The sequence below is a fragment of the Rhinatrema bivittatum genome, chromosome 8 (assembly GCF_901001135.1).
Source record: "Rhinatrema bivittatum chromosome 8, aRhiBiv1.1, whole genome shotgun sequence".
NCBI lineage: Eukaryota > Metazoa > Chordata > Amphibia > Gymnophiona > Rhinatrematidae > Rhinatrema > Rhinatrema bivittatum.
Window position 1 is genome coordinate 141847525 of NC_042622.1, and position 24614 is coordinate 141872138.

At 49.7% G+C, this 24614-nt stretch overlaps 2 protein-coding genes and 1 long non-coding RNA gene across 6 annotated transcripts in view; 2 read left to right on the top strand and 1 right to left on the bottom strand.

Moving 5' to 3' along the window:
- The window catches only part of ZNRD2 (zinc ribbon domain containing 2), a 44613-nt gene extending 42654 nt beyond the window's left edge, over nt 1–1959 (top strand). For all 4 annotated transcript variants that reach the window (XM_029614936.1, XM_029614934.1, XM_029614935.1 and 1 more), the window contains exons 3-4: nt 572–656; nt 1031–1959. In XM_029614936.1, the coding sequence (XP_029470796.1) occupies nt 572–656; nt 1031–1518 (573 nt within the window). In that variant the 3' untranslated portion in view covers nt 1519–1959. The remainder of the gene's footprint in view (nt 1–571; nt 657–1030) is intronic.
- Nucleotides 1960–3664: 1705 nt separating this feature from the next.
- Nucleotides 3665–10557, bottom strand: LOC115098372. Its single transcript, XR_003858478.1, has 2 exons — nt 10392–10557; nt 3665–3944 (listed from the first exon to the last, which is right to left on the bottom strand). It is a non-coding gene; the product is annotated as an uncharacterized LOC115098372 (long non-coding RNA).
- Nucleotides 9490–23329, top strand: FAM89B (family with sequence similarity 89 member B). Its single transcript, XM_029614937.1, has 2 exons — nt 9490–10368; nt 21834–23329. Exons 1-2 carry the CDS (start codon nt 10126–10128, stop codon nt 22116–22118), a joined length of 528 nt encoding a protein of 175 aa, XP_029470797.1. The 5' UTR covers nt 9490–10125; the 3' UTR covers nt 22119–23329.
- The last annotated feature ends 1285 nt before the right edge of the window (nt 23330–24614 follow it).

A 24614-nucleotide genomic window follows, 5' to 3' on the forward strand; every position in this document is an offset into this window, starting at 1 on the left:
TTTTCGGCCCCTTACTGAATAAGGGGTAAGGGAAAACGCGCGTCCAAGAGCAGGCTAACGGTGCGCTCCGTCGGAGCGCACTGTACTGTATCAGGCTGTTAGTAAGTGAAGAGCTGAGGATTAGAATTTAAACTCAGGGTGGATCTTCTGTCTTCTACTTTTTTTTTCTCTCTCTCTCTACTTATAAGTCATAAACTATTATAAAAAATAAATTAAACTTATATATGACTTTGAGAATGTTTGTCCCATTTCAATCTGTGCTAAGTAGAAATGTTCACAGTGCATTTAGCTGATAATTGTAACAGGTACATTTCATTTTTGTGTTGTGTACTGGTCAAAATAAAAGTGCACAATCTTGGGGTGAGGGAGGTGAGGCACAATGGGGGCGAATAAACCCTGACTCCCTGCCCCCCCCCCCCCCCCCACCCAGGAGCCTGGGTTAGAAATCCACCTGAGCTGGGAGTTGCAGTGAGTTGTGGGGCGGGGGGTAAGTGGGTGGAAGGTATTTTCATCCTGTGCTTTGTTAATTTTGTGGGTCAGTAAAGGGTTTTTTTTCTCTTCTCCTTTCCAGACCATCTTGCTGCAAGATAAGAAGCGGAAGAATTACTGTGTGGCATGCCAAGAGCTGGACTCTGACATAGATAAGGACAACCCTGGTGAGTACCAGATTGCCTTACGTTGCCCTTTAGCAGGTGTGATAAGGAGTGCAGCAGCGTATATCCTCCCTTAGTAAACAGCTGCTCTCTGCCCTTGCTTCACTTGGTGTGCAGCAGTATAAACGGGTGCACGTTGAGATATGGACAGTGCAGCTTATGATAAAACACCATGTGTGTGTGCAACTGCTCTGTGAAACTCACTTCAGGCTTGCTTAGTTACCTGCCCAAAACTCACTTCCTTGTGCAATCACTTATTGCGGAGAAAGTGGCACTACATTTTGTTCTGTGCTTTTGTAGCTGATGTCATCAGGCACTATTAAAGATGTAAATGTCTGTTGTTTGTTTTTTCCTCCCTTCTCTGTATTTTCTTTCAGCCCTGAATGCCCAGGCTGCTCTATCTCAGGTCCGCGAATGCCAGCTAGCGTCAAATGTGGCAGAAGGTGAACCTGTCCTGGCAGTGCCTGTAGCCCCGTCTTCCCGTCAGCAGCACGTCCCACGACCGGAGCACTGCGAGGGTGCTGCGGCTGGGCTCCGCGGGCCTGTTCCTCCCCTTCCTCCACCCCCCAGTGGAGCTGCTGTTGCTGCTGCTGCTGCTGCTGCTGCTGCCGCCGCCGCCGCCGCCACCACCACCACTGCCTCCTCCTCCTCACCTGGCACATCCCTTTCTGCTCTCGAGCGGGTTTGGCGTGGGCAGCCAATGCCGCAGGCTCTGGCAGCAGCCGAGGATGCCATTCTGCAGAAGATCGACTGGGCAGCCCGGGAGCTGCGTCAGACTACCTCCATCGAGATGACCGTGCAGCTCTGCTCCATGATTCGCACCTGTACCAACTCCCTGCAGGGCATTAAGGAACTGCTGCAATGAGGGAAGGGGGAGGCAAGTCACCCACTGGGGGGGGGGAAGCTTCATTATCCCTCCCTCCCTGGACTGTCTCATTGAGCTTCTTACTAAAAGGCAGAAGAGGTGCATTGAGGGACACACCTAGCTGGATGGGGGTGGTAGTGGGGTCATTTCAGTTCCTTCCCCACAAAGCGCCTGATTTATTCTCACTATTTCTTACAGTTTGAATGAAAAATTGTTTAAAAACCTAAATTTCTTCCCCATCCCACCCTTCAGAGTAGATTTCTTTTTTTGTATTTTGATTGGTTGCTGGAACAGTTTTCGGCCACTGCATAAATCTGGTTATTTATATAAATGTCTCTTGGTGTGTTTTGTTAGAAGCTGAAGAGGAGTGGGATGGGATCTGCTGCATTTAAAAACAGGCAGAATGTCTGGAGAGAGAGAGAGGTTATTATATTGTATGGGGTCAGTGGGGGCTCACTGCTGCCTCTCAGTTTTATTTTTGTGTCTCCTCTGCCATTTGGGGCATGTTTGCTTGGCTCTCTCTGCCTTTGTCTCTCTGTGTGGGTTTTCTGTCTCTTCTGCTCTCTTTCTGTGCTTGGGTTGGACCAAGATCCATTAAGCCCAGAATCCTGTCTCCCAGCAGATTCCAAAGACTAGTTTTAGAAAAGAATAGAAGACATATTAATAGTAACAGTAAAATAAAATGACAATGTACAGAAAGGTTGATAGCAAAGCCAAGTCCCGGGGTCTGGTGCTGGTTTCTCTTGTCTCTGGCTGGGTGGCAGGATAGGGCATGTTTTTCTGCTGTAGCTGCCATTTCTTCTTTCCCCTAAGATTATTCATTCTTTTGTGGGGAAATCTTGGATTTTTCTCTCTCGGCTTTGGGAAGTGTGCATCTCTGCTGTCTTTGTATTTGGCACAGTACAGGAGCAGATGCATTTCTCTTTCTATGGTGTTGCGCCTCAGGCAGACTCTGGCTTCTTGAGGTTTCCAGTTCAGTTTGGGGTGGGGCCTGGCATTTTTCCTCCTGCTCCTTTGGGTATCCAGCTCAACTGGTCTATGAACCTTCATTGACCATAATCAGGATTTTTTTTCCTGTTTGTGTCCCCTCCCAACTCTGCCTCAGATTGGGCTGCCTCTAGAAAGATATAGCAGAACCAGACAAGGTGCAGAGAAGGGCAACAAAAAGTGACAAGGATCCCCTCTGAAAGGCTAAACAGCATAGGCCTCTTCAGTTTAAGAAGGGTATGATAAAAGGTTTATAAAATCATGACTTGGGTGAAATCGGTAAATGGGCAACAGTTATTTGTCCTTTCAGATAGTGCTGATTAGGGAATACCTCATGCAATAACTGATAGCAAAGTTAAAACCAATTTACCAAAATATTTTTTTCATTAAGCAGTGGCATCTGTTGCCAGAGGATGTGATCAAAGCGTCTAGCAGTGGTGGGATTTAAGGGGCTTGCCCAAGCTCCTGGAGGAAAAGTCCATAAACCATTGTTAGCCAGCTGAACTCGGTGAAAGCCAGTGCTGTTTCCTGGAAGTGAGCAACAAGGAATAGATCTACTTTTTGGGATCTGCTGGGTACTTCCTAATCACCAGGACTGGCCACTGGCAGAGCCACGATCCTGGGCTTGATGATTGTTAGGCCATGCTGAGTCAGACCAATCTTTATGTTCAGTAATTGCAGTGAGAGTCCTCAGACAAGGGCCACATACTAGGGCTCTATCCAGAATCCTGCAGCCGTGGTCCCTAGGTGTCTCCATTGCACTGTGAATGGGACTGCGCCTTCAGGGGACTGTAAGCATGCTCTCTTTCTGCAAGACATTCTGAGCCTCAGCAATCCCAGAGAGCAGAATACCTGTGCCAGCAACTGAACCTAAGTTCTCTGCTAGATAGTACACAAGACTGCCATTCCACTGGCCTCACAAATTTAATAGTGCTATTGGAGGGTGGAAACTTTATTACATATCGAACTCTTAAAATTTTTTCTTCTAGTGTCTTTAAAATTCTCAAATGCATTTACTACCAGGCTCATATATGCATAGCCTAAGGTATGCCCTTTTCTTGGCTATTTAGGTAAAATTTATGTTGGAGTTTTTTTTTTGTTTTCTCTAGAAAATCACTTTTTTTTTTTTAAGCCTTTTCTGAAAGAAAACAAAGCATTATTTTATGTTCTGGTTGGGTCTGTGCACTGAGCAAGCCTAGCAAATTAGCAGCAGCCCAGGAGCCACAGATAAAGCAAAGCCTACTACCAAGTCTCCGAAGGGAGTACAGAGGGCTGCCACACGCGTGAAGGCAGGGAGCCAGGATTCTCCCACAGGCCGTATTCGCCAGAAACACATGTTGGGGCCTTTCCATGCAGCCTCTCTGGGACTGGAACCTTTCTTCTTGTCTTTTCCAGATTCAACTGTAGAGTCTCTGATTTGCAGTAGATCTCTTGCAAACCTGGGAGAGGGGATACAGCATACAGCAGCTATTTAATCTTTGAGTCATTTAATTTCAGGCCTGGGACTGAAGATCTCCCCACTAGTATGGGGAAATCATTGATGTAGTTATTAAAGATGGTGGGATGGAGACTGCATCCTTGTCTTAATCCTCATTCAGCCTGAAGCTATGTGCAGGTTGTTTTTCTTTACTTTCAGCTGATGGATTTAATTATATCTTAGATTTTTCCCTGATTCCAGTTTGCAGTAGTTTTAAGATTGAGGCTGGGTGCCCGATATAATCAAAAGCTTTTTTAATGCCAGTAAAACATACTTTGTAATCAGTATCTGTAAAGTAAAGATGCAGTCAGTTGGTTTAGGTGAGAAAGCCAATCCAACTTCTCTGCAGGCTTTTGCGGTGCCTTAGGAATTGTAGTTCCTTTTTTTTTGTTGAAAGCACTACAGAATAATTTACTAATGTTGCTGTTGACACAGTTTTCCAGGCCTGAATCTATACACAGGCCAATTAGGCTGGTGCCCAGAGTGGTGGAAATCTGGGGGCAGCACATTTTCTTCTCCCTTACCATCCCACAAACCAATCCCATCCCTATCCAAACCTCCTATGGAAATGGATAGGACTGAGTGAGCCTGAAGCTGCAGGTTAATTCTAGGTCTCTGCTGAGTGCCACTCATACACAATGCAGCCTCATTTTCGGCGCTGATGTAATAAGGTGTGCTGAAGCTGCTGCGGGTTTGTGTGCACTTGTGCCCGCGGTTTCCTGCACAAAGCCCTATAGGGGGATGTAATAAGGGTTTTGGGCGCTGGAAACACACAGACCTGCATTTTTATCCTACATGAATGCAAGGTAATAGAATGCAAAGGAGGCAATTAGCTAATCGTAGGCAATGGAGGGAGCCGTGCTAGTGCGGCTTTTTTACTGCCATGGTCAAGGCAAAAGTTAAGTGTCAGTGCCAATGTGAGGGGGGGGGGGGGGGGCCTACGTTGGCGTCAAAGTGTCCTGAAAACCACATAGCTGAGCACCCATCGCGGCGTCTGAGTGGCCAGCTTAGCTAGGCGCTGTTCTGGGTATCGGAACATATAGCTTCACAACCTAGTAAACGCCTAGCTCAGCACCCAAGGGGCAACAGTAGCTAGGTGCCCAGAAAGATTAAGGGGCGGATTTTCAGAGCCCTGCTCGCGTAAATCCGCCCAAAACCGGGCGGATTTACGCGAGCAGGGCCCTGCGCGCCGGGAAGCCTATTTTACATAGGCCTCCCGGCGCGCGCAGAGCCCCGGGACTCGCGTAAGTCCCGGGGTTCTCGGAGGGGGGCGTGTCGGGGGCGGGCCCGGTCGTCGCGGCGTTTCGGGGGCGTGTCGGCAGCATTTTGGGGGCGGGTACGGGGGCGTGGCTACAGCCCGGGGGCGTGGCCGCGCCCTCCGTACCCGCCCCCAGGTCGCGGCCCGGCGCACAGGAGTCCCGCTCGCGCGCGGGGATTTACGCCTCCCTCTGGGAGGCGTAAATCCCCCGACAAAGGTAGGATGGGGGTTTAGACAGGGCCGGGCGGGTGGGTTAGGTAGGGGAAGGGAGGGGAAGGTGAGGGGAGGGCAAAGGAAAATTCCCTTCTAGGCCGCTCCGATTTCGGAGCGGCCTAGGAGGGAACGGGGGTAGGCTGCTCGGCGCGCGCAGGCTATACGAAATCGATAGCCTTGCGCGCGCCGATCCAGGATTTTAGCCGATACGCGCGACTACGCGCGTATCTACTAAAATCCAGCGTACTTTTGTTTGCGCCTGGAGCGCAAACAAAAGTAGGCTATTCGCGCTCGTCTGAAAATCTACCCCTAAGCGCTTTACTGGGTCACAAATGTATGCCGTCGGGCCCCCATTCACAGTGCTACCATTGCTGCTCGGGCACTGAGCTAGGTGCTTACTTGGTCGTGCCATCGCGGCAATGGTAACTAGGTGCCTTTCTGGGCACCCGATCGTGCACATATGCGAGCAACTAAGTGCCTAGCTGAGCACCCAAACGGAAAGGTACGCTAGGCGCTTCCCTGGGTGGACTGAAACACGGCCAGAAGAGCGGCAAGATTGTTCTGAATTATCACCCGTGAAAATATTTGCCATGTTTTCCGCAGCACGGTTAACTGAAATATTAAAAATACTTTCCAGGGTCTTACTTTCACTTAATAGGGAGACCCGTTTGCTCGCTCACTCGCTTTTAGGTGCGGATTATTGGCGTGGGTTTTGAGTGCGGATGCAGCCGCTTATTACATAGGCCCTGTACCACACTTAGGTACGTGCATTTTTCCATACGTGTGTGAGTTTCTGCACGCAAGTCATTTGCATAATTTATTTTTTTTACATCCCGCAGAAGTGGCAGCTCCAGCCATGCACGATGATGAAAACCACACATAACGAACATCTGTTTTGCCCCAGGTCTTATTACATTAGCCCCGTTCACAGTGTTGGCGGGTTAGGGATTGCACATTAGAGGGCCACAAGGGAGGATGGGACAGCTGTGGGGGTTGCAAGGGATAACGAATATTAGAGGGCCACACGGGGGCAGAAAGGACACTGTAGATTGGCAGGGGAGTGGAAATCAAGATTGGAGATCCCTGGAATTGGGAGGAGGAATGGGGATTAGGGCATCAAAACCAAGGTCTAAGATGGGACAGGGCAGCAATAATGCCTGGGGGAGGTTGGCAAAAAAAATAGATCCGTCATGACAGATCCTTCAGTAATTATTTAGGTTAGTGGTATCCCTATCTTTATAGATTAGTCTAAGTAACTCCTCTAACCATATCTTAGGGAAATGGCCAGAAAGTAGAATTGGATTAAATAGTTTTACTAGTGCATCCTGGACTTATACACTGCTCTATTTGAGCATTGTGTTTAGTACCGTAGTAAGGGCCACATGCTTTTCTGGGCTTAAGTAATGGGAGGCATTCCTTGATTTCCTGTATTATCAAATGGTCTGTAACAGCCAACACAAAGCTGATGCCGCCTGTTTTCTGGGATCGTTGAGGGTTCTATGATTTCAGGAGGTGGAGGGAGGGAAGACACGTCTTGTCTCTGTCTTACACTGACATCACAACCCTGCTTTCTCTTCCACCAAAAAAATCCCAAAAGGCTGTGGAACAGGTGGGGATTTGCACTCCTGCCGCCATGGAGGAGGAAATTCTGAGTACCATACAACAAATTAGTGATACATGTACTTCCCAGCTAATCACCACCAGCACCTGTACATCGCTAGCCATCACAGTGATGTGTTGGTGCCAGACTGCATAATGGAGCGTGCTGATTGATTAGCACCTTATTCATTTTTGTGTAATGACTACACTTTTTGTGGGGTGGGGCTACATTTTTCAGCTGTTGTGCTTAAAGAGGTGACTGGGCATTTTAAAACATTTAGAGGTGCTCTCGCTTTAAAAACATACTCTTTAATAGCCGGTCCACCTTGTCACATTGCTTGCTTGCTTGGCTGGGTCTGCTATTCTTGGGCTAGACTTGAGTCATACTAGGACATGCACAAAGCTACCAGGGTGAATGTCAGGGCGATGCTGCTGGCGTGGCTGCAGGATGCTGATAAGGAGATAGCAGTCTGGCCACACAGCATGGAGGCCCATGAGAGAGCAGGTACCAGTGAGGTCTGTTGTGGGTACTGAAGAAAAGGCCTAAGGATATGGTGTGAGGGATTGAGAGATGGAAGGGTAACCAACCATAGCTGAGCATTTACAAGAGAGAGGGCAGATAGCCACACAGGATGGCAGAGAAATGACTTCCCTTCCGGCTGTGGGAAAGGGACACCTTCTCCAGTGTGGGAGAGGGATGGAGAACTCCCTTTCCTAAAGTGGGAGAAACCACCCATTTTCTCAACATAGGACAGGAATAGAGGGACCCCTTCCCACCATGTGATAAGGACAGTAAATCCCGCCTTCTCAGTGGGACAGGGTTACAGGACACCTCTCCCCATCAAATCATTCCCCAATGTGGGACAGGGACCAAATAATTGGCCCAATTGTCCTCAGTGAGAGACAGATGGACCCCTCTCTAATGTATGGTAAAGACACTACCCCTTCCCTATCTCGGTATGAGAGCAAGGAATCCCTTCCCCATTGTAAGATAGACAGTGTGGTACAGGGACAGAGTAAATCCATTCCCTAGTATGACACCGAAGAACCTTTGTCCCCAGTGAGGGGCAGGGACAGACCCTGTCCTGGGTGGGATAAGGATAGAGGGACCCATCCCTTCAGTGTGATACCAAGGAACCCCCTCCCCTCCTCAGTGTGGGATAGAGGGACCAACCCCCTCAGTGTGAGACTGAAGAGCCCCTTTCCCAGTGTGGGATAAGGGCAAGGATCCTGTCCTCGGTGTAGGACAGGGAATGGAGTGTCCCTCTTCTCAGTCAGGCTGATACAGTACAGGGCGCTCCGGTTGGACGCGCTAGCTTTACCCCTTATTCAATAAGGGGTAATAGCGTGTCAAAAACGCGTGTCCAACCCCCCCGAAACTAATAGCGCCTGCAACATGCAAATGCATATTGATGGCCCTATTAGTTATTCCCGCGCGATTCACTAAGTAAAATGTGCAGCCAAGCCGCACATTTTACTTTCAGAAATTAGCGCCTACCCAAAGGTAGGCGTTAATTTCTGCCGGCACCGGGAAAGTGCACAGAAAAGCAGTAAAAACTGCTTTTCTGTACACCCTCCGACTTAATATCATGGCGATATTAAGTCGGTGGTCCCAAAAGTTAAAAATATTTAAAAATTAAATAAAAAATTAAAATCGGCCGCAGCTCGCAGGTTGAAAACTGGGTGCTCAATTTTGCCGGCGTCCGGTTTCCGAACCCATGGCTGTCAGCGGGTTTGAGAACCGATGCCGGCACAATTGAGCGTCGGCTGTCAAACTCGCTGACAGCCGCCGCTCCTGTCAAAAAAGAGGCGCTAGGGACGCGCTAGTGTCCCTAGCGCCTCTTTTTACCGCGGGCTCCAATTTGAATTTTTTTTTTTTACTGAATCGCGTGCACAGGAGAGTGGCCTTTGCGCGTGCCTGGAGAGCAGCAACCTTTACTGTATCGGCCTGAGTGTGTTTTAAGGACAGAGTAAATCCTCTGGCCAGAGCTTGAGTGTACATCTGCTGATTCTCCCCCTCCCCCTCCCCCCTTCCCCTCAAATAAAACAGGAAGTGCTATGGATTACATTTTATAAGGAGCCTCCTGTCCATCTGCTTCATCCCAATCAAGCCCTCCTTTTCCTCACACCAAGGACCTGAAGCGATAAACCCTGCCACCTCACTCTCCCGCCGACATGGCACTTTTAATTATTTTGCAGAATCTGTACAGAAGGAGCTGGGGCCACCACAACAATCAGAGGAAGCTAAGCACTCCTCCCTCCTCTTCTACCATCCCTGCTTTTTTTTTTTTTTACTCATCTAAGCCTATCGCCCTATTAAATTTGCTCTACCTCCCCGGTCCCTGTAATCAGGATGTTGCCCTTTTAAACTTGCCTGCTGTGGCATCGCCCCTTTAATTCCCCTCTGCCGAGGCTGCGCATGGTGCGGAGAGGCGGGAGGTGGATCCTTGCGAGGTGTGGCCGCAGCCGCAGACAAAGAGACCTTTTCGCAGTCCTGCGGGCCTCATCCCGGACGTTTCACTGCGCCGGGCGGGAGAGCTTGAACCCTCCCCACCCCCCTTCAGAAAATGCAAACAATGCAAGGGCTTTAAATGCTCCCCACCCCGAAACGGCAAGGCCTGGGAGTCCTTGCTGCAGAGTGTCCCTATCCTGGAAAAGAGGCAGCTGAGTGCCCAGGTTGATGGCAGCCCTGGGATGCTGGAGGGGGTCTTCGGAGAACTGCGTCTGAAAGGGGATCTGGGGCTGATCTGTGCTAAATATTCATTAAAGGGGGAGGGGCGGATGTGTAAGGGGATAGTAGAAAGGTCTTGTAGGTGCCTACAGGGGAGCGATATCTGCGAATCCCTGATCCGATCCATTAGAGCTGAGAATCCCGTGCCTTTGCTAGGGGGTCAGTGCGGTGAAGATCCCCACCCTTTATAAACTTCCAGGGGAATGCCAAAGAAGCACTCATCGCCAACACAGCAGTTTGCCAGGTTGCGTATTATATGCCAGGCTTTTTTTTTTATTAATGCACTAGACTAGAATTATAATTTTTACAGTCTGTTCCCTAGCGGGGGTGGTGGGGGTCATCATGAACGGGCTGCCGCAGCCCCAAGCCAGCCTCTGCCCCATCGAGGGCCTGCCCCCGCTCCCCAAAGGGCTGAGTGGGATCCTCAACTCCAGCGGAGGGTCCTGGAGGGAGATCGAGAAGGTCTACAGCAAGAAGTCCCGCATTCAGGACGACCTGAGCAAGTCCCGGGTGCCGCCGGAGAAGCTGGTCCGCAGCAAGCCTGTCAACCTGGACGCGGCCTTGGCCATTCTTCGCAAGGAAATGGTAACGTTTTAGCCACGTCTTACCTCAAATTATTTTTATTGTTTACGTTTCTTTTGGTCCGGCAGTTTCCTGCTCCTTTGGGCTTCCAGTTTAATTGGACCTGGCTGATATTGGGTTACAGTGGAGCCTTCATTCGTAGCTACCTGGGTTTTCCCTCTGTATTATATCTCCCTTCCAACTCACTAACAGGCCGATACAGTACAGTGCGCTCCGGCGGAGCGCACTGTTAACCCGCGATTGGACGCGCGTTTTCGACGTGCTAGCTTTACCCCTTATTCACGGGCCGATACAGTAAAGTCCGCTCTCCCGGCGCGCGCACAGGAGAGTGGCCTGTGCGCGGGATTCAGTATTCAAATTAGGGTCGGCGGTAAAAAGAGGCTCTAGGGACACTAGCGCGTCCCTAGTGCCTCTTTTTGGACAGGAATGGCAGCTGTCAGCGGGTTTGACAGCCGACGCTCAATTTTGCCGGCGTTGGTTCTCGAGCCCGCTGACAGCCATGGGTTCTGAAACCGGACGCCGGCAAAATTGAGCGTCTGATTTTCAACCCGTGAGCTGCGGGCCAACTTCAAATTTATTTTTTTTTACCTTTTTGTAACTTTTGGGACCTCCGACTTAATATCGCCATGATATTAAGTCGGAGGGTGCACAGAAAAGCAGTTTTTACTGCTTTTCTGTGCACTTTCCCAGTGCCCGGAGAAATTAGCGCCTACCGCTAATTTCTGAAAGTAAAATGTGCGGCTTGGCTGCACATTTTCCTTTCTGAATCACGTGGGAATACCTAATAGGGCCATCAACATGCATTTGCATGTTGCGGGCGCTATTAGGTTCGGGGGGCTTGGACGCACGTTTTTGACCCCTTACTGAATAAGGGGTAACGCTAGCGCGTCGAAAACGCACATCCAATCGTGGGTTAACGGTGCACTCCGCCGGAGCGCACTGTACTGTATTGGCCTGTCAGTAAGGGGTAATAGCGCGTCGAAAACATGCGTCCAACCCCCCCCCTGAACCTAATAGCGCCCGCAACATGCAAATGCATGCTGATGGCCCTATTAAGTATTCCCGTGCGTCTCAGAAAGGAAAATGTGCAGCCAAGCCACACATTTTACTTTAAGAAATTAGCGCCTACCCAAAGGTAGGCGTTAATTTCTGCCGGTGCTGGGGAAGTACACAGAAAAGCAGTAAATACTGCTTTTCTGTGCACCTTCTGACTTAATATCATGGCGATATTAAGTCGGAGGCCCACAAAGTTAAAAAAAAGTTAAAAATTTAAAAAAAAAATTTGAAATGGGCTCGTGAGTCGAAAACCGGACTCTCAATTTTGCCAGCGTCCGGTTTCCGAACCCGTGGCTGTCAGCGGGCTCGAGAACTGACGCCGGCAAAATCGAGCGTCGGCTGTCAAACCCGCTGACAACCACCGCTCCTGTCCAAAAAGAGGCGCTAGGGACGCGCTAGTGTCCCTAGCGCCTCTTTTTGCCACGGGCCCTAATTTAAATTAATTTAGTGAATCACGCGCACAGGAGAGTGACCTGTGCGCACGCCGGGAGAGCTTGCCAGCTCTCCTGCGACTTTTACTGTATTGGCCCGTTAGTCATGTCATTGCAATGAAGGTCTTTGGCCCTGGGCCACAACCCAGCCAAGGTGGACCCTAAGTCTGGTCACTGAGCAGTGACTGAGACCCCCTCTCCTTCAGGGTCTGTGCAAGGGTATTGGGCGCACTAGGCGAACTTTCAGCCTTGCATCCCATCCCACAACTGACTTTCAAGCCCATAGGGCCCCACCCCCATCCCGAGATTATGATGATTCAATAATCATGAGGATGGCACCATTGCTACCACTCCTCCTAGAGCAATTATACATTTTTATCATCATCATTTATTTATTGTCATGCTTTTCCACCATAAGAGTTTAAAGTGTGTTCAATATTAAACATACTTTGTCTGGCAGAACTTAAAAAAAAATAAAATTATTTTGACGCCTCAGTATCAATAACACAAACTCTCTCCATTACCAAGCACTTTGTAAAGTAACACAAAACCCATCATAAGACACTCAGAAGCTAGATATATAACAAACCTGCTGGATCCTAGAACACCCATACACCTCCTATTTAGAAAACTGAACAAGCCAGACTACTATAGATCCCTACCCAGAAACAACACGCTGGCAAAATACCTCACCTTGGTCACAAATTTGTGGAATACGTGACCACAATTAGAAACAGAAGTATGCAGACAAAACCTGAATGTGCTCTGATGTGCCCTCCAAGCTCACCTGTTCCCTCCAGATAGGAAGGGAAAGGGGTGGGGAACAAGAGGAGGGCTTGGATTAGGGAGCAGATCAGCTCTTCTTTGCCCTGCTCTGTGCACGCCAGCCTCACCCTGGCCCCTGTACGGAAGTGTGTGCGGAGGGGGCTGGATTAGGGAGCAGAGAAACTCTTTGCCGTGTTCTGCGCAGGGCAGCCTCGCTCCTTCTCCTCCTATTCTCTGCAGGCTGCCTGGGATGGGAAGGACTGGAGCAGTACGTGAGACAGCTGTTTCTTGCTGCCTAAAAGAAGAGTTGCCCTTCCTGCCACCCCCTAAATTGTGTTCTAGGCCAGGGATGAGTAAACCTTTTGAGCTGTGGCCCCCCTGCCCTTCCATTCATGCAATTGGTTGGGGTCCCCCCCCCAAGATGTTTTACTATGGGGTCCATTTTCAGCCGCTGTGTGGCTTGGCTAGTTAACCGGATAAACGTATCCAGCTAACTAGCAGGGTATATTCAGCAGTACAGTTGCGCCGCTGAATATCTTAAAGTTAGCTGGTTATCTCTAGGGCTAACTTTAGGACAGTCCTACGGCCTGACCAGTTAGCCACATAAGTTAAGTGGCTAACTCCGAATATTGGAGTTAGCCGCTTAATTTATGCAGCTAATTCCGCTCCGCCTCAGAATGCCTCTTGCTCACCCCCGGAACGTTCCCTTCCTGAGCATACCCAGATCAGTCCAGACAAGTGGGTTTTGCATCCCTACCAACAGATGGAGACAGAGAACAAAAACTTTGAGGCACTGCTACATAACCGAGGGTGCCATCTGCAGTCCCCTCGGTATTTCTCTGACTCCAGCAGATGGTAGAGGTGCTAAACCTGCAGTCTAGTTTAAAAAAAAAAAAAAGTGAAAGATAGAGTTAGGTCAGAAGAGGACGGCGGATGCTCCCTGAGGTGTTAGGTGCCTTCGTGGGCTATCCCTCAGGTGGAGCCGAGCAACCAGGGGGGTTAGATACCTCTGGCTGGGCTTCGCCTGCATCGTGCCAGAGGGTCCGATAGCCAGGGAACTAGCTCCCTCGACCTGCCAAGGCTTCCCTCTCTGGTGCCACTGGTCCTGCCAGGAAAGTATTTCAGTCATTTAAGTTTTCTTTAAAAAAGAACGATAACAGCAGGGAATGCTGTCTTGGCCCCGACGTTGGTGGGACTAGACGGCGGGAGCTGTCAGTCTGTGCTGGGAGGAGGGAGCGTTGCTTTCGCTGGTGTGCCAACAGCCTGGGGACCTGGGTGAGTGCAGCGACAGGCACAGGCATACATTCGGGGGGACTGCGGAGGCACCTGTGGTTTCCCTCGCACCTTCGGAAGGCCGGCAGCAAACGACTGGTAAGGTGACCATGGGCCTGCTAGCATGCTAGATTAAGCCGGCTTCAGCAAGGCGGCGGTTGCGAGGGCTTTGAGTTGTGTGCCACGCTTTGCTGGCGCCAATCATGCGGCCTAGCTTGGTTGTGTGCCACGTGACAGGTGTGAGCCAAAATGATGCCGAAGTAGAAAATGGTGGTGTGCTGCACTTGTGGCCTATATGCGGTGTGGCTGGACACCCGGACCCTCTGTGTGGAAACCTTGTCGGGGGGGGCCTCAGAGGGAAACAAGGCCTCCGTTTGGCCAGGCCCGCGTTAGGGGGATCGGGGGTTCCTTGAACGGCAGCCAACCCCAAGGGAGATGAGGACCAGGAGATTTTGGCCGTGAGAGGCGGTGATTCCCCTACTCCTTTTTTTCTGGTGGGGCAAGGAGCCCCTAATGAGGAGGGGGGATTTGGATGTCAGCCTCCTGGAACCGGGGGAGGATGATCTGGGGGATTTTTCCCCGGAGTTTGTGCTTCTCATGCATAAAGCCTTCCTGGTCAGGAAGGGCACAAAGAGTAAGCAGGCCGTGGAGTGGCTGCTGTGCCCCGCTGGTAAGAAGTCCAGGGTGGCTTCAGAGGGGGTCCAGAAATAACCTGCAGCACCTGGGGTTACATCGAGAGGATGGTGATGTTTCGGATGAGCCGCAGGAGGTCCTGCTCGATCAGCATGGGTGGATCTGGATGCGGCGCCAATCCCCGTTGCCAGAACCTGATGGCACCAAGGATGACCCTGACTCAGATGAGTTTCCGGTACCTGAGGGGGATGACCTGAGAGTGGTGCATTTTGTTTAAGCGAGAGGAGCTGCGGCCCCTTATTCCCCAGGTTCTGGAGGAACTGGGTGTGAATGTGGCTCAGGAGGAGTCTGACAGCGAGGGTGTTAACCTGGTCCTGCTGGGCTGAGGGGTCCGACAAGCGCCTTTCCTTTTTTCTGAAGAAGATCCGGCAGTTGGTGAACCGGGAGCGGGACTTCCTGGATGCAGGTCTGAAGGTGGGCAGATGGAAGAGGCTTTGGACCTTCTGAAGGTACCGAAAGTGGATGCTGCAGTATAGGCCGTTACCAAGAAGACGACCATCCCCGTGGCGGGGGTGGCAGCGTTGAAGGATTGTCAGGGCCACAAGCCTGAGATTCAGCTAAAACGGATGTTTGAGGTCTCCGCGTTGAGTCTTTGAGTGGCCATTTGTGCCAGTTTGATGCAGAGGGCCTGTCTGTGTTGGGTGCAGATAGCTCTGGACTGTGCGGTGTCAGGAGACAGCAGTCCCTTGCAGGAAGCCCGACTGGAGGCTGCGGTCACTTATGTGGCAGATGCGCTGTATTTATTTATTTATTTACTTACTTATTTTTAACTTTTATATACCGACATTCCTGTATAAAATACAAATCACACCGGTTTACAATAAAACATAACTTCGCCTGTGAGCGTTACATTTATTTATTTATTTATTTAAGGGTTTTTATATACCGCAGTACGTAAAGAAATACATCACCGCGGTTTACATTTAACAATAACTTAGCAACAGGCTTTACATTGACATTATTAATAGGTATTATATAAACTAAATTCCATATAACAGTTTTGACGAAAAACAGGCTAAACAGACTGTGGAACATCCAATAAAGTATAACATACAATTAAAATATTGATGTAACTATTAAACCTTAACAAACCAACACAAAAACTAAATAGTATCTAAGACAATAGCAGTTCTGAGAGTGGATACAAATTCTATATATACATAGAACAATCAACAAATTATACTAAAAAGCATACATTACCTTTGTCAGAAATGTAAAACAATTATAAAGAAGAAATTGTTAACAAGGGATAAAAGATAACAAGGGGAATATTTAAAACTAGGGGATGCACGAAGGGGTGCACAAAGGGGAATGCCCCTTTGTTGCGCGACGCACGGTGCGCGGCGCCTGCTGGCTTGGTGCTTTTAGCGGATCAGTTCCGTGAGCGATGACGTCAGGGGAGGGGCGGGTCCCTCAGACCTTTTATTCTTTTCAAATTCATCATCTCTTCCCAGTTTCAGCGCTGTATGATTTGGTGTGTTCTTCAGCTGGGAGCATGGTTTTGGCAGTGGCGGCCCATAGACTTCTGTGGTTGCGCAGTTGGTCGGCCAATTTGTCATCCAAGTCTCAGCTCTGTAACCTCCTGTTCAGGGAAGATTTGGATCAGTTGATGAAGGTGCTGGGGAAGTCGAAGGGGACTGGATTGCTGGAAGACAAGAGGCCCAGCAGGAAGGATTTTCCAGTTCGTACCCGGTTTTGGGATTCCCGCAGGTTTTGGTCCAGCAGGATGGCGGGCACTAGCAGTTATTTTATGGAGCCCGCAGATCAGCCAGAGATGGGGGCCGGTCAGGGCACCGGAGGCAGAAAGTCAGCACAATGAAGCCAGTGTTCCCCACTCCTGTGTAGAAGCCGTGGGAGGCAGCTTGTCCAGCTTTTACGAGGAATGGGTAAAGATTACCTCGGACCATTGGGTCCTGGAGGTGGCGAGAGAGGGCTGTGCTCCAGAATTTTCCTGCCCGGTAAATGAGGCCTTTGTGGAATCCCATGTGGTCTTTTGCAACAAATGAGAGGCGGTGTGGGGGACGCTGCAAAGGGTGCTCGCTCTAAAGGCCATAGTCGCAATCCCTGCTTGCGGAACAAGGGCAGGGAAGGTATTCCATTTACTTTGTGGTTCCCAAGAAGGGAGGGTACATTTCGTCCCATTCTCGATTTACAGAAGGTGAACCGGGCCCTTCGGGTTCCGCGTTTTCGAATGGAGACGCTGCGCACCGTAGTGGTGGCTGTTCACAAAGGAGAGTTCCTGGCATCTCTCGACCTGACTGAGGTATACTTGCACATTCCTGTTCGGAAGGAACATCAGACCTTTCTTCATTTCATGGTGTTGGATCATCATTTTCAGTCCCAGGCCCGCCCTTTTGGGCTGGTGATGGCGCTATGCGCATTCACCAAAGTGATGGTGGTGGCAGCGGCCCTTCGCAAGGAAGGGATTTTGGTACATCCATACCAGGACGATGGGCTCATTCGAGTTAAGTTGAAGGAGGAATGCGAGAGGTCCCTTCAACAAGTGATGAACTCTTACAGTTGCTGGGTTGGGTTATAAATGTGACGAAGAGTCACATGGAGCCGACCTAATCCTTGGTATATCTGGGGGCCTGTTTCGACACTCAGAAGGGCAGAATCTTCCTGGCAGTGGACCGAGTGGTGAAGTTACAATCACAGGCGACGCGCCTCCTTCAGGTGGCGGTTCTGACTGTGTGGGACTATTTGCAAGTTCTAGGATCCATGGCTTCCACGTTGGATATGATTCCCTGGGTGTTTGCGCACATGAGACCTCTGCAACGTGCGCTGTTGTCCAGGTGGACTCCATTGTCGGACGAGTAACATTTTCCTTTGCCCCTTCTACGAGAATCTAGGTCCAATCTCTCATGGTGGCGGTCTCATCGAAATTTGGACAAGGGAATGGATCTAGAGTCTCCGGACTGAGTGGTGGTTTCCACGGACGCCGGTCTCAGGTTGGGGGGCAGTGTGTTTGGGTCGGTCGGCCCAAGGCCTTTGGCTACCAGGGGAGAAGTCCTTGTTCCATCAGTCACCTCAAGACGAGGGCAGTCCGGTGGGCCCTGGAAGTGTTCCTGTCCCTGGTCCAGGGGCGGATGGTTCATATGTTCTCAGACATCACGACAGCGGTGGCGTACATCAGTTGGCAGGGCGGTACAAAGAATCATGCAGTGGCGCTGGAAGCTTGGCAATTGTTTGCATGAGTGGAGCGCCATCTCGAAGGCTAGCAGCATCACATGTAGCAGGAGTAGACAATGTGCAGGCGGATTTGTTCAGCAGGCAACAGCTGGATCCAGGGGAATGGGATTTGTCCTACGAGGCTTGGAATCACATCTGTGCCAGGTGGGGCGTTCCCCAGCTGGATCTTATGGCAACGCGGGTCAACTCAGACAGAGATTTTTCAGTCAACAAAAAGAGGTTGGCTCGATGGGCCTCTATGTTCTGGTGTGCTGCTGTACGTTTTCCTCCGTGGCCTCTTGTCAGTCGGGTCCTGAAGCACATAGAGATGCATCCCGGAAGTGTGGTGCTGGTGGCGCCAGAGTGGCCGCATCAGCCGTGGTTCGCAGATCTGGTGCAGCTCGTGGTAGAGGGACCCCTCAGACTAGCTCATCTCCCAGGGTTGCTGAATCAGGGACCCATATTCTCGGATCAGAAGGATCACTTCTGTCTTGCGGCCTGGCTTTTGAGCGGCGGAGACAGCATCTGAAGCATTCTAAGCAGGTCATTTCCATGCTTCTGCAGGCTAGGAGGCCTGCCACGTCCCTAGTATATGTTAGGGTCTGGAGAGCTGTTGAAGCGTGGTGTCTTCAGCGACAGTTGAACCCTCTGGTGGTGGATGTTCCCCATATAGTGGAGTTCTTGTAGTAGGGGTTGTCCAAGGATTTAGCTTACAGCTCGCTTCGCATGCAGGTCTCTGTGTTTGGGTTCGCTCAGGGGCAAGTGTTGTGGTCGGATGCTTGTTGCTCATCCGGATGTAATCAGGTTTCTGAAGGAGGTGAAGCATGTGCGCCTTACGGTTCAAAGGATTTGCCTGGATTGTAGTCTAAACTTAGTTCTTCTTCGGATCCTTTGTGCAGGCCCATTTTCAGCCTTTGAGGAGAGCAACCCTGAAGGATTTGACGCTGAAGGCAGTGTTTCTGGTGGCCATTTGTTCTGCTAGGTGGAGTCTGGAGCTGCAGGCCCTGTCTTGTAGGGATCCGTTTTTGCGGCTTGATAGTGACAGGGTTTCGTTGTGCACAGTGCCTTCCATTTTTGCCGAAAGTGGTGTCTTCATGTCAATCAGATGGGAGAGCTACTGAGGTTTCCAGAGTGGTCGAGAGATTCCCCACAGGACAGAGAGTTGCATCTCTTGGATATGCAGCAGACACTATTGCATTATTTAGAAGTTACGAATGATTTTCACCAGTCAGATCATCTTTGTCTTCTACGGAAGAGTGAAGAAAGGGGACAAAGCCTTTAAGGCTACCATTTTTCATGATAGCCTTAGAGGCGATTTGTTCAGCGTACGTCTGTAATGGTCACCAGATTCCTGTGGGTTTTAGCGCATTGCACAGGATCGCAGGCAGCGTCCTGGGCTGAGTGTCAGCTCCTGTCACTTCAGAAGATTTGTAGGGCTGCGGTGTAGTCCTCGATTCATACTTTCACCAGACGCTATTGATTGGATGTGAGGGCGCAAGACGAGGCGGCCTATGGTGAGAGTGTTCTGTGCACGGGTCTTTCGGATTCCCGCCCAGTTTAGGGGTGCTTGAGTATATCCCACTTGTCTGGACTGATATGGGTATGTTCAGGAAAGGAAAATTGGTTCTTACCTGCTAATTTTCATTCCTGTAATATCACAGATCAGTCCAGAGTCTCACCCTTTTGATGCCAAAAGACAGAATTTCCTGCCAGGTTGATACTCAAGTTTTACCTTAAAATAAGAAAGAGGAATCCTTTTTGGGCGGGACCTACGTGTTCCAGTTCCAGTGGGTTTTTTTTATTTGTGGAGGAGTAAAGTCTTCAGTTTTGGGGGGGTTTCCAGCCCTTTAGATCTATTTGCCCATGCGAGGGGTTTTAAGATTTATCTTGGCTTGGGTACCAGTTAATACTGAGGGGACTGCAGGTGGTAATGTAGCAGTGCCTCAAAGTTTTGTTCTCTGTCTCCATCTGCTGGTAGGAATGCAAAACCCACTTGTCTGGACTGATCTGTGGTACTACAGGAACAAAAATTAGCAGGTAAGAACCAATCTTCCTTTCTTATCTAGTGACTCGGCTAGAATTTAGCCGGATAAGGGCCAAATATAGCAGGGTAAGCCATTTAGATGGATAACTATTAATTTATACGTGTAAATGGCTTTTAAATATGGACGAATATATACACCTGGCTCAAAGCCCTCATTTTTTTTTTCTCTTCAAGTTGCTGAAAAGGGTAAGTTCATGCATACACGCACAGGCACAGAAGGAGGCACCCTGTACCCAGAGAAACAAAGAGAAACATGCCTCATACTGAGACAGGCATAGATATCTCACACTCAGACCAACAGAGAGTGAAATAGATACCCAGGCAGATAGAAACAGATAGTTATCCCATACCCAGACACAGAAAAACAGAGACACACCACCCAAGACAGAAGGAAGACACAGCCAGACAAAAACAGGCAGACGCAACACAGCCAGACACAGAGGCCACACTCCACAATAATAAGGGCTGAAAATTATTTAAAAAAACATAATTACCAGTCAAATATTTTAGAAAAAAAACAACTCCATCCTGTTCCCCCCCAGTTTTATTTTATTTTTTTACTGTTTTTTCCTATTTTTGTATTTTTCTTAGTTTACGCATCTTTTTTTTTTTTCTCCTGCTTTGATTTGCTTCTATAACTATTTGACACATTTTGTCCTCATTCTCTCTGGCTTCTTTGCCCATTCCCGTCCCTTCTTTATCACCTGATGGGGAACAGATGTGATCTCTCTCCCTGAGTAGGGATCTGGCATCAGCAGGAGCTCTTCCTGGGCTGTGGAACAACACGCTGGCGAGTCCCTTGTCCATGCCCAGTTCTGCTGCAGAGTAAGTGGCACCCTGCCTAGGCCCGCCACAGCAGATACAACTCCTCTCCTTTCTCCACTGGTCTGCTTACAATGATGTCACTATATCCTGGCAACCCCCTCCCTCCCATGGCACCGAAACGTGACAGCATAGCCATTTTGTTTTCATCCTGATTGGGCAGCCACTGTGGCCCCCTTTGAGCCCCCAACTGATGGGCCTGCTGCCCCCCCCCCCCCCCCCCCCAGTTTGGCTTATCTCCTGCTCTAGGCAGTTGTCTGGTTCACCTAATAGAAGAACCAGCCCTGCTCCCAACATCCCCAGCCCTGACTGGAAGAGGAAACGGAAGACCTGCCCTGGCTTGGGAATTGGACTCTTCCATTCTGCATGCCACCAGGCTGGCAAATACCTCAAAGCATATATATATTTTTTAATTTAGGCATTTATATGGTGTCTTAACCAGGGTCAGTGCACCGTAAGTTCCTTCCCTGCAGCACTTCCAATCTCCGTGGGTACCTGAAGCGATGGGAAACAAGGCCTCAGGGAGTGTCAGTGGGAGAAGCGGGGTCTGAGCCCACGTTTTCAGCCCTGTGCTGTAACCCTCCCCATGTACAGAGGCAGATGTCATTATCAAAGGAAGAAGTGTGTTTCTGGGTAGAGTTACTGCCCAAGATGTTCCTCCACTGATAACCCTAAAGTTGAACTGTCACAGTTATCTGCAACCACAGTTTACTGGTTCAGTTCTTTCTTTTTTTTTTTTTTTTTTTTGCCCAGCTTGGTTACTGTAGAATGGAAAGTGAGATCCAGTTCTGGGGGTCTGTGTTCTGTCCTGCAGTGCTCTGAGATAGCTGGCATCACTGGCTGGATGAAGTCTCTGCAAGGGCAGAAGACATCCTCAACTTTCCTGACTGTTCCCACTCTGCAACTTCATTTTCAGTAACTTCAGAAAAAAAAAAAAAACCAAGGCACTTAGAAACACAGTTATGTGTGGATTTTAAGCACCTTTCATTTTTCAGGTTCTGGTGGATTTCACTAGGGTGCATTCCAAGACCAAGGCTGGCCTTCACACAGTGTGAAAGCGCTCAGTCCATGTAACAAAATGTATCGTATCTACTGGCAGATTGAACCAACCATCACATGTTGAAAACTGCTCATAAAGCAAGGATTAACAGATAAACTGAGCAGATTTGAACTTTACAGTGTGGGGACTTATTCTCTCTCTCTCCCCTTCACAGGTGGGCCTGCGGCAGCTGGACATGTCCCTGCTCTGTCAGCTCTGGTCTCTCTACGAGTCCATCCAGGAGTACAAGGGCCTGTTCCAGGACATGTCCTCCTCTGTGCACTCCGAGAGCTCTTACGTTGCTGAGAACGGTTTCTCTGATGAGGAAGAAGACTCTGAGACGGACCAGCCCAGCCCGGACGTCAGGAAGGGAGACCCCTTACTGCACACTCTTGGCCTGGCTCAGCCACGCAACTCGCGGGACCAATGGATGCAGGACTCCTTCCATATTACCATATAAACCTCATCCCCAACAGCCAGCACGCCTCCAGCTTCCCCCCCCTCCACTACAGCCCGTACTCCTGCACCATTCCCTACTGCTCCTCCTGCTGGAAGAAGCTGGGACTGCAGGAGTTGTGAGCTCCCTCCCTCCACAGCCTGTGCTTCTGCAGCAGACGCTGGTGTATATTTGATAACCGATGTACCTCCGTGCCTTCACTTTGGATTAACACCAGAGCCACCTCAGCACATCATAAGACAAGAAGACTGACCCAGAAGGGAGAGGCGAGCAGTGTTCAGAGGCAAAAATGCAGCTTCTCTCACCACAAGATTTTTATAACAGCGCCAAATCCAACAGTGCCTATTAGCTGCTCCCAGAAGGAAACCCCTGACCCTGAACTGAGCACTTTTAAGCCAGACTTTTAACAAGAGCGTGCTGCCCGCTTGATAATATTCTCAAATGCCTGTGGGGCAGGGATCATGTCACTTGCCCTACTGAAATTCCTCCATTTTTGTGCGAAAATAACTCTCTTTAAACTGTGCACCAGCCCTGAAAGGGGGGAGGCCAAATTCAGAAGTGGGTCACCAGCGCCCAGTACCCAGGCTAGCGTTGTCGCAGCCTGTGTGCAATGCCATGTGTGAGGATTTTACAAACATGTTTGCCTCATTCAGTGTCTTAAAGAATTACGAATAATTATTTTTAATGTTAAGTGTTTTTTCTTGGCGGAGTGATAACGTTTGGAAATGTACGGCGGTGCATGATGGGCCAGAATTTCTGTTCACTCTCTGCCGGCTGGGGAAATATATAAAATCTAGCCATGCTATTCTAGATTTCTCCCCCCCCCCCCCTACCATTGGCTGTCTTAGGCCAGTATTTAAATGTGTGTGTGTATAAAGTCTGTGTGTTCACAGCATCTTATATGTATTTAATCTGACATATTTAAGGCACCTTGGAAGTTTCCTTTCAGCATCTTACTAGCAGCTAGAACTGAGCCTGCCTCGGGTGCAAGGTAAAAGGGGAGGGTGCTATAGAGGGGGGGGGGGGGGATGCTGGTCCCAGGGAGGTCCACCTAGCAGTCTGGCGGACAAAATCTCCATCCCCAGTGTCTGTTCCCTTTGTGATGTGGGGCTGCCGGAGACAGTCCAACTTCCCCAGCACCAGTGCATGGTGAGAGTGTAAAGTAAAACCTAAATAAACCGTCTGCTCCACCAGGTGATTGTGGAGGAAGGCAAGAGAGAAAAGTCTGCTGAAGATCTTGCATCTGTGTGTTTGTAATGGAAAGAAAAAGAGGAGGCAAAAACACATTTATTTTTTTTTGTTTGGACCTCCCAGGTCATCCTATATCTCCCCCTACAGTCCATGCTCGTGCAGTGTTCCCTATAGCACCGCCTGCTGGAAGAAGCTGAGACTGCAGGCCCCGATCCACAGCTAGCGCCCCCTGCTAGCACACAGTTTTCTTTGTATCTTGCTTTACAGGTGGTGCTTGGTAATAGAATAATAGTATCATTGATCCATCCAAATCCCATTAATCTCTTCAGAAGCAGGCATGCACTGTGTGCTGCTGGGCCAGATGGCCATCCGCTCTGAAAGTCTAAAGCCCAAAGCCCACTTGGACTCTCTGGGGATGAAAAGCCCAGCATCCCATAGCTCAGAAGTCAGTGACCGCCTTTGTGACAGAGGAAGCCCTCCTTATTAGCATGGCACTTCCTGTAAATTGCTGGCACTACGAACCATCTTTAAAACTCACATATTGGCTCTGGTGGTGCCAGAGACGAGCGGAGCGGCCCGTGAGCTTTGAAAATACTTGCAGTCCCATCATTTTCCACTGAACAGTGAGTACCGGTAGTAGCAGGGGATGTGCCAAGATCGGTGGACCTTCTCCCACAGCATTCACGATTGGAAAGGGACCTTGTGGAGCATCCGTATCAGAGGGGGGGGGGACGACACTCCCCTCTGTATCATTTTATCAAGGGTGAGTCCCCACCTTCCCCCAAACCCCAACAGTGCTAACAGCCCTACTAGCATTATTGCTCTTTTTTTGGCAACAGGTCAGAAAGGATTGTTCCCCCCCTGCTGAGGATGATTTTTCTTGCTCTTCCATTGTCTGGTTCATGAGCGCAGCTCTGCCCTGACTGCGACTGCTGCCTGAGGCTGTGCAGTTCCTGACTTTGCGGTAGTGACGGGGAGGCAGCTGCAGGGGGCAGGCTAGGCTTGGAGAACCAGTCTGAGCAAGGGACTTCTGCAGGGCCAGGAGGCAGGGGGAGTGAGGTGCTTGTTCCCTGAGTACTAAGCAGGGTTACTCTGGATTCATGCTCTCTTCCCTGCACAGCCTGTCTATCCCGCTTAGTGTTACTCTATAGATTTATGCTCCGTTCCCTGTGTTACCTCTGCAGTCCTCTTCTGCCCTGGGTACTAATGCTCTTTTCTATATGTTACCCATAGAGTCTTGCTCTCCCTGGGTACTGATGAATGTTACTCTATAGATTTAATAGTCCTTTCCCCGTGTTCCCAGCTACT

Bases quoted from the DNA above. Each gene is read 5' to 3' on its own strand.
- FAM89B (XM_029614937.1), top strand. From the start codon at position 10,126: ATGAACGGGCTGCCGCAGCCCCAAGCCAGCCTCTGCCCCATCGAGGGC. The intron at 10,369-21,833 runs GTAACGTTTTAG...TCCCCTTCACAG, and splicing joins CCATTCTTCGCAAGGAAATG to GTGGGCCTGCGGCAGCTGGA.